Genomic DNA, 9,005 nt, shown 5'->3' with positions numbered 1-9,005 from the left:
TTGGCTGTCAGTTGTCTGCTGTGCATTTCTCACCCTGTCACCTGTTTAGCTGAAGGCTGATCAGACACTGGCCCTTGGCGGGGGCTGCTGGGTAGGGAGAGGGAGGACCCTGCCGGCTGAGGGGGAGGAAGGGCCCTGCTCCCACTCCAGCGCCTCCCGCTCGAACACTTTCTACTCTTTCCTCAAGACCTGTTCCAAATGTCACTTCCTTTAGGAAGCCTTCCATCTCCAGGTCCAGGAACCGTGTCCCCCCTTTTGGGTCCCATGGCTCCGTGGTTATGTGGCTATTACACCTCTTGCCCCCCTGTGAATTGGGACTTCTGGAGACCCCGTTTCCTTATCATCATGTCCAACCTGGCCTTCAGGTCCAGGGGCTGGTCCAGGGCATGTGGAGGAGGAGGTGGCCGGTGACTGAGCAACCCCTATCTCCCCACCAGGTGTGGATTTGGCCAGATGGGTGGGCTGCCCCCACACAGTCTGCCTGGTGGTCCTGGGAGCCTCTAATAGCACAGTCACCGCCCTCTACTGCCACAGCCCTGGCAGATCTGTGCCATGGCTGGGAGTCCTTTATCAGGGGGTCTGTCTCCTGCCCACACACCTGGCTGTCCCAGCTCCTCGGAGTCCCTGGGGCCTAGCACTGAGCCTGTCTTGAAACCTTTAACTTGGAACTCTCCTGGGCAGCAGGCCTTCAGGGCTACTGGAGAGGGACCTGAGACTCAGAGAATCAGCTCGAAGCTGGACAATCACTTTGTCGAAAGGAAAACTGCTAACATTTGTAGGGCACTTTATTGTGGGTGCCAGGCTCTGTGTTGAGCGTTTGCAAATACCGACCTCTTTAATGCCTAGAACCGCACCCTGAGGTGACAATTAATCATCCCTTTTCTGTGAGTGAGAAAGGGCTGACTCCAGAGAGTCTGGTAAGCTGCCTAGGCCCCCTACTGGCAAGGGTGGTCAGCCCTAGAGCCCAGCTTAAAACCACCCACCTAGGGCGGAGGACCCTAGGCAAGAGGAGGGTCTTTGGAGAGATGGGGTCCAAAGTGGGTAAGGGCAGAGAGGGGTGGAGTTCAGGACCCACCAGGGCCCTGGCTCTTCAAGCAGTCGGGGAGGGAGTGCTGGCACCAGTTCCATGCTGGGATGGGCGCAGGGGTGAAGACAAGGGATGGGGAACAGGAGTCCGCGCAGGAGGAGCCCCAGCATGACTTCCCAGAGCTGCGTCCCAACCCCACCTGGGCCACTTCCAGGTTGCCTCAGTGGCTCCTCCACCCTTCTGTCCCACGGGGTCTCGTCTCTCATAAGTGCTGCGCCCAAAGGCCAGGCTATCCCCAGGGGCGGGGAGTTGAGGGCCCTTCCGTCCGGCAGTGGGCCTGGGAGATGCTGAGAGCTTAGCGTGGCGCCTGGCCGGAGAGGTGAGCCGGCTGATGTCCAGGCCGGGGCCTTACCGCTGGCCACGCTGGCTGGCCGGCGGGGCAGTGCCAGGGCTGTGGTCTGAGACTCCAGGCCCACCCAAGCGGCGACCCCTCTCGGATTCCTCTGACACTCACCTCCCGGGACCGGCCGGGACTGGGGGGCTGGGCGGCCGCAGGTAAGAGGCTGGGGGGGCGGCGCCGGCGGCGAGGGCGCGGCACCTAGGGAGGCGCGGCGCGGGGGGGGTTAAGCGCGGGGGGGGGGGGGCTTGGGGGGGGGGGGGGGGGGGTCCCAGCCCCGGCGGCCGCCCGCTCCGCCCCTGCCGCCGCCGCCGCCTCCGCGGCCCAGCCGGCACCGGCGAGGCCGCGCGGGAGCCCGGGCCGCAGCCGCAGCCGCAGCGGAGCCGACAGTGAGTGCGGGGCGGAGAGGGCGGGCGCGCGGAGACGGGCGCGGGGAGGCGGGCAGGAGTCCGGGCAGGGGCGCGCGGGGGGCCGCCGGCCGGGCGGGGCGCCCCCCTCCCGCGCGTGGGCGCCTCCGGGAGTGATGCGGCCGCGCGTCCCGCCGCCCGTCACGCTCCGAGGCGTCTGCGTGAAGACGCGGGGAGGCGGTGGGAGCGAGCGGCGGCTGTGCAGTGCGTCTGGGCGGCAGGCGCTGCGCGGTGGCCCGCGGTCTGTGTGTACGCGAGGGGGTGCACACGTGTGCGTGGACCTCTGGGTTGCCTCGGCCCGGCGCGCACGCCCCTGGGGGTCCGGTGTGGCCGGGAGTCTGGAGAGCGTGCAGGTGGAGTGTGTGCGTGCTGCCTGGGCAGCGGGCTGGAGCCGCAGGGTGGAGCACGGGCGCGCGGGTCTTTGTGCCCGCGTGTGTGCGCGTGGGCACGGCCGCCGGCTGTCCCGGGGGCTGACAGCTGTCCCGGGGGATGCTGCACTGGTCCAGCCTTTGTCGCCCCCGCCCTGCTCCTTCTCAGAACCCAGCACCCTCCCTTCCCCCCGCCCTGCCTCGCCCCTGCGCAGCGACCGGGACCGCCCCTGGGTTCCTCGAAAGCCCAGCGGGGAGCTGGGGGACCATGGAGGGTCCCCACCCGGCCCAACGGGGCTAGCAGCGGATCGGGGAGAGCAGGAGGGGAGGGAGAAGCCGCGAAGATGCTGCCGCAGCCGCCGCGGACGAGCCGGACCCGCCATCCCCATCCTCACCCGGCGCGGTCCGGGTCCGGCCTCTCTGCCCGCTTTCCCTTCGCGCGTCTCCGCGCCCCCTCTGCCTCCTCCTGGAAGGCTGGTTCCCCACGCCCCCTCCAGGCCCCGGCTTCTCCTTGCTCGCCCTGCCTCTCCCTCAGCAGGCTCAGTCTCTCTCCCTTCCACTCTCCTTCCTTCCCTTCCTGGTGCCCTCTTCTCTTCTCACACCCTGGAGTCCCTGCACAGGGGCTGAGGGCCGGGCAGTGGAGGTAAGGGGGAGGACAAAGGTGGGGTGGGGGGCACTGGGTGTGACCTAGTACCAAGTGTCCAACCGGAGGGATGTGAGAAGAAGACGTCTGTGGGCGGCAGGGCTGGGGGCTCCAAGGACCTTTGGGTGTGTAGGGGTTGGAGAAAGAGGGTGTAGGGGTGTCAGGCCAGGTGACTGATCACAGCATCCCTGGTTCTGCCCGCAGTGACCGCAGCTCCCCAGGAGCCCCCTGCCCGGCCTCCCCAGGCGGGCAGTGGAACTGGCCGGGCTCCTGGGCGCGCCATGCGCAGCACCACACTACTGGCCCTGCTGGCGCTGGTCCTGCTGTACTTGGTGTCCGGTGCCCTGGTGTTCCAGGCCCTGGAGCAGCCCCACGAGCAGCAGGCTCAGAGGGAGCTGGGGGAGGTCCGAGAGAAGTTCCTGAGAGCCCATCCCTGTGTGAGCGACCCGGACCTGGGGCTCTTCATCAAGGTGCGTGGGTGGGCCAGAGCCCCTTTGCCGTCACGCATGACCCCCTGGCACTAGGTGCGTGCCGGTGGGGCCGTGTGCTGGGGTGCTGCTTCCAGATCGGCACCCCTGAGGGCAGGCTGCAGGGCAGACGCTGGGATCCAGGCCTCTGTTTTCAATATGGCGGCCATGGGGCCATTTATTTCCTTGCTGTGCCTGGCTTCGGCCTGTCCTCCTGGCCCGTCTCCTTCCGCGTGTGATGATCGTTCCATAAAGGAACGCCTGATGGAGGAAATGAATAAATCGCTGTAGCACATGAAATGTGTTACATTTTCGCAGATCTAACTCGCGGGCTTAGGATTGCCAGATGAAATCCAGGACACCCAGTGAAATGTGAATTTCAGCAGAACAACCAATACTTTTTAAATATAAATATGTCCCATGAAATATTTTTAGTTGCTGAATCTGGCAACCCTACACTGCTTCCTATACTTCTTTGAAGTCACAGATGCCTTAGAGAAGCCCAAGAACACTGTGAACACTCCCCTACCGGCAAGGAAAAGTGCGCATATAAACATGTACAGATGATTCCAGAGAGTTCCAAGACTCCCTAAAGGCGGTCCATGCCACCATGGATGCCAGGTTAAGCAACCTTTCCCCCCAGAACACGTGCTTATGATGTGGAGGCTAGAGGGAGGGCAAGATGGGGTCTGCTTTGGTCCAGTGACTAAAGAAAGTGCTAAGCTTCAGCCTTCTGGGGGACTCTCAGGGAAGCCCCTCTGTGGCTGTCTCTGATTTCTGAGTCACCGTCACATTAAAAAAAACAAGATTCAACTTTAATAAATTAACGTTCATTACTTTATTAAAGAGTACCCCTCTTTTCTGCCTGTTCTTTTGGAGGGAGGAGCCATCACTGTGGAGGTCTCGGTGACCCAGCAGACTCCCAAGGGGGCAGGACCCGGAGCAGAGATGAGGGTGGGTGGGGTCAGGACACAGGCCACTTGACTTTGCCTCTGACACTTCCAGAATGCCAGGCAAGTCTCAGAGAGGCCTGGGCAGGAGAGTGTGTGTGGCCAGACCACAGGGCAGAGGGAGGGAGGGAATCTGACCTATTTTATCTTCACAATGGAATTGCTTTTTTCTTGGATAGAAAGCTAGAAGGGTGGGTGACACCTGCTTTATTTCTCTTCCCCAGTTGGTCCTGCAGCAATTATGCCCCTACTGTGTGCTAGGTGCTGTGTTATCCAACATAGGGTAAGCAGGAAAGTTGATATCAGGGTGGAACAGATGCAGGCTCTGCCTTGGAGGATGTCACATCTTAGGCGAGGGGACAGATCAATGGAGAGAAAGATCACTGTAGGATGCAGCAGGAAAAAAAAAGAGCTTTCCTTACTCCCTTCTTGGTTAAACATCTATTTGGGGTTGGGCTCTGGGGCTAGGTGCTGGGGGCAAGGGGGGAGACGCCTGGGGCCTTTGAGAAGAGCTGGCGATTGAAATGAGGCAGGTGAGACGGGTAGAAATTAAAGATGTGTGATTGGGTTGCAAGAGGCTTGCAGGCAGAGGAGCAGCATGAGCAAAGCTGGAAGCTGGAAAGCTCAGTGTTGTGCAGAATTCGGATTTCGCAGATGCCTAGTCATTTGAAGTAAAAATTAGAACACACAGGATGACAAAGTATTTTTTTTTGCCCTTAAGTAGTGAATTTATTGGAAAAGTGTTGCAAAATAAAATCACTTTTAAGCATACATTTCACTTTTTGGCTTTATTAAAAAAAATCACAGGCAATGGGATCGTCTCGGAGAATCTGGGGATGAGGTCACTGTCACTTGGCTTCCCAAATGGGAGTCCCGGGAGAGAAGACTGGAGAAAGCCAGGTTGGGGCCAGATTGGAAAATGGCTTCAACACTGGGCTGGGGAGTTTGGAGCCTGTCCTGCAGACGGCTGGAAGCTCTGAGCAGTCATTCTAGGCAGATTAATCTTGCTAATGAGGGCTGCAGTCAAAGAGAGGGGAGGCGCTTTATGGCTCCCACCACACCCACTACCTTTGTGCCTTCACTCAGTGCTCCTGGGGGAAGGGCCCCTCTGCACCCCCTCCTCCTTATCCCCTCACCTCTGTCACTGTGGACAGGCTCTCTCAAAACACAGACTCTGCCCGTAAGGGACCTGCAGGCTGGCAAGAGAGGCAGGCGCATGGCCATCTCATTAATTTAATCATCTTTATTGAGTACCTACTATATAACACAGGGTTTGGCTTGGACTTCAGTGGGGCAGGCAGGGGTTCAGGTGTCCATGAACCTCGGTAAAATTGGATGCAAAATTTATTGATGGTGTATGAACCTTCCTGGAGGGAGGGTCCCTGACTTCCACCAGATTTTCTAAGGCAAGGGACTCAGACAGCTTTCACAGGGGCAGTGGGAGTGGTGGGATCTGTGGAAAGCTGGAAATCACTGAGCTAGGTGGGGAGCGACCTAACAAACGTGCACTGCAGACTATGCTGTAAGAGACTGACTTCTTCCCAACCGCTCTGTGAGGTCGCTGCTGTGATCATGGGCCCCATTTGATAGATGAAGCTGAGGCACGGAGGGACCTTGCCCAAGGTCACCTAGCACCCAGATTTGAACCCGGGCAATTTGGACCCAGAGTCTGTGCTCATGACCACTGTAAAACTGGAATTCTGTTGTGCGAAATTTGGGGGCCCCCGAGAAGTCCAATGTTTCTAAGACAGTGCGGAGGTCAAACAAAAGTGGGCCACCCAGTCGGCAAGGTCTGCTCTGAGGGACTGCCTTCAGGGAGGCCAGAGGGAAGGGGAGAGATGGGAGGGGTAGGAAGGGAAGCACCCTGGAGACTGGAGGGCCGGGAGGTGGCCAGGACAGGAGGGAAGGGCTGAGGTTCCTCCTTCTGCGCCTTGTCCTGCAGGAAGTGGCTGATGCCCTGGGAGGGGGTGCGAACCCTGACACCAACTCAACCAGTAACAGCAACCACTCAGCCTGGGACCTGGGCAGCGCTTTCTTCTTCTCAGGCACCATCATCACCACCATCGGTGGGGGAGGAGGCTGGGCATGCAGAGGGGGTCGAGGGGCAGCGGGGCTGTCTCCTGGGGGAAGGCACAGCGGGAAGAGGGGGGTGTCAGGCTGCCCCTAGACCTCCTGCACGGCCCCTCTGCCCAGGCTACGGCAACGCGGCCCTGCGCACGGATGCCGGGCGCATCTTCTGCATCTTTTATGCTCTGGTGGGGATCCCGCTGTTCGGGATCCTGCTGGCAGGGGTCGGGGACCGGCTGGGCTCCTCCCTGCGCCGCGGCATTGGTCACATCGAAGCCATCTTCCTGGTGAGCTGCCCCTCGCCCTTACGTTGGGCTGGCACGTGAACGCGGCCCGAAATCGCAGGAGCCTGGCGCTCAGGCTCCTGGAGGAGGGGGTGGGGGTGAGAGTGGAGGTTTTGGCGACTCCTCTGTCCTGCCTACTGCCCCTCCCTGCAGAAGTGGCATGTGCCACCAGAGCTGGTGCGAGTGCTCTCCGCGGTGCTCTTCCTGCTGGTCGGCTGCCTGCTCTTTGTCCTCACGCCCACCTTTGTGTTCTGCTACGTGGAGGGCTGGAGCAAGCTGGAGGCCATCTACTTTGTCGTAGTGACGCTCACTACCGTGGGCTTCGGGGACTATGTGGCCGGTGAGGCCACCTTTCTCGTGCTGCACTTCCTTACCCACTTCATTCCTGCCAGGGGCTGAGCACGCCTGCATCTCCCTCCAAATTCCACATGGCAACTGTGCGCTTACACGCACAGTCGGATGGCTCCAAACCCTACCTCCACTCACGGAATGCACCCTCACATTTTTGCACGGATGCAACACCTCATGCATGCTCCCACATATATTAAGTGCACCGCTCACGTACACTCACATTCTTGCACTTGAGCAACCCCACTTGCATGTTCTTATCTTGCATGACCTTCAAGTCATGCACACTCATCTTCTTGCATGCTTTTACAGGCTCTTTCACACACATTGCCCTGGGGAGGGTGGATCCTCTCAATGATCTGGGAAGGGGGCAGTCAACTAGCGGCTCACTGGCTCCCCGCCTGCCCCACACTCAGCTTCTTTCTGTGCTCCCCGTGGTACCCCAGGCGCCAGCCCCAACCAGAACTCAGCAGCCTACCAGCCGCTGGTGTGGTTCTGGATCCTGCTCGGCCTGGCATACTTCGCCTCCGTGCTCACCACCATTGGGAACTGGCTGCGAGTAGTGTCCCGGCGCACCCGGGCAGAGGTAGGCGCCCCCGGTAGTCACCCGGCCTGGGCCGTGGTGCTGCCGCGCGGTACCTGGCAGCTGGTTGACCAGCCTGCCTCCCTTCCAGAGTGTGGGCTCCGCCAGGAAGGGACTGAGTGAGCCCCACTGTGCACAGGGCGGGCGAGAAAGGGATAAACTCAGGTTTGCAGGTGACTCCATCTCTGCTCTCAGATAGGGTTGTCAGATTTAGCAAATAAAAATGCAGGAAGCCCATTTTGTCGCCGTGCTCGTTGCGACCGTCTGAGGAGCTGGATGGAGGCGTAAAGGTCTCTGGGGCGCCGGAGGGAGAGCTGAAATAAAACTGGCTCTTTCCTGAAAAGGTCCTGAAGAAGAGGGCGCTTCGGGGCCATGGAGGAGGGGAGAGCATGAGGCTGGGTGATGAGCCTGTCCCTCCTCGGGCAGGCTGAGGCAGTAGGACCAGGTGGAAAAGAGGGGCGATGCTTGATTGGCGAAGGGGCGGGCTTCCGGGGTTGCAGACGCAGTGGAGACCCCGGGTCGAGGACGGCCTTTCTTCCCCGCGCAGATGGGTGGCCTCACGGCGCAGGCCGCCAGCTGGACCGGCACCGTGACGGCGCGGGTGACCCAGCGAGCCGGGCCCGCCGCTCCACCGCCGCCGGAGAAGGAGCGGCCACCGCTGCCTCCACTGCCGTGCCCAGCGCAGCCCGCCGGCAGGCCCCTGTCCCCCGCGCCCCCGGAGAAGGCCGAGCCGCCCTCCCCGCCCACGGCCTCGGCGCTGGATTACCCCAGCGAGAACCTGGCCTTCATCGACGAGTCATCGGACACGCAGAGCGAGCGCGGCTGCGCGCTGCCCCGCGCGCCACGGGGTCGCCGCCGCCCCCCCAATCCCCCGAGGAAGCCTGCGCGGCCCCGGGGCCCCGGGCGCGCCCGGGACAAAGGCGTGTCCGACTAGGGGCAGGACCCCAGGCCCGGGCCTCTCAAAGGGCTTCGTTCTTGCTCTCTCCCTGGCATGCTCTGCTTGTTTGACCAAAGAGCCCTCTCAGCGGACTGAAGCCTGGGGAGGAGGCTGCGGGTTGCTTGTCGGCCGCCTCCCCCTGCTCCCGGCCCTCTCCTCACTTCCTCCATTTCCAGACCCCCAAGGCTTTGTGTCTCGCTGTCCTGGCTGGGCCCGTCCCTCATCACACCTCACGCCTGTGCCTCAAAGCCTGCATCAATAAATGAAAACAGTCTGCACCACTGCGGGCGTGCCGGCTCCGGGGGACGCGTGGGTGTGGGAGTGCTAGCGTCTGGTCACCTCTGGGGCGAGTCAGGCCTCCCGTGACCCCCACGCCGAGCCCCCGCTCCTGCACCCACGTCGTTCAAGGCGTAGCCCTCTTGGCCGTGCTCCGGCCGGCGTCTCTGCCTGGAGGCCACCGGCTAGGGTCCGGCATGGGAATCTGCGAAGATGGGCTGTGCATCTCCAAGCTCAGCACAGCTCTTAGG

At 61.5% G+C, this 9,005-nt stretch overlaps 1 protein-coding gene across 1 annotated transcript; it reads left to right on the top strand.

Moving 5' to 3' along the window:
- Positions 1–3,093: 3,093 nt before the first annotated feature.
- On the top strand, positions 3,094–8,475 carry KCNK4 (potassium two pore domain channel subfamily K member 4). The gene is made up of 6 exons (XM_046644105.1): positions 3,094–3,312; positions 6,202–6,325; positions 6,453–6,613; positions 6,764–6,950; positions 7,405–7,544; positions 8,089–8,475. The coding sequence occupies exons 1-6, from the start codon at positions 3,124–3,126 to the stop codon at positions 8,473–8,475; spliced, it is 1,188 nt and encodes a 395-aa protein (XP_046500061.1). The 5' UTR covers positions 3,094–3,123.
- The last annotated feature ends 530 nt before the right edge of the window (positions 8,476–9,005 follow it).

This window comes from Equus quagga, chromosome 17 (assembly GCF_021613505.1).
Source record: "Equus quagga isolate Etosha38 chromosome 17, UCLA_HA_Equagga_1.0, whole genome shotgun sequence".
Classification (NCBI taxonomy): Eukaryota; Metazoa; Chordata; class Mammalia; order Perissodactyla; family Equidae; genus Equus; species Equus quagga.
The sequence above is the reverse complement of the archived record's forward strand: the minus strand, read 5'-3'. Positions and strand labels throughout refer to the sequence as shown.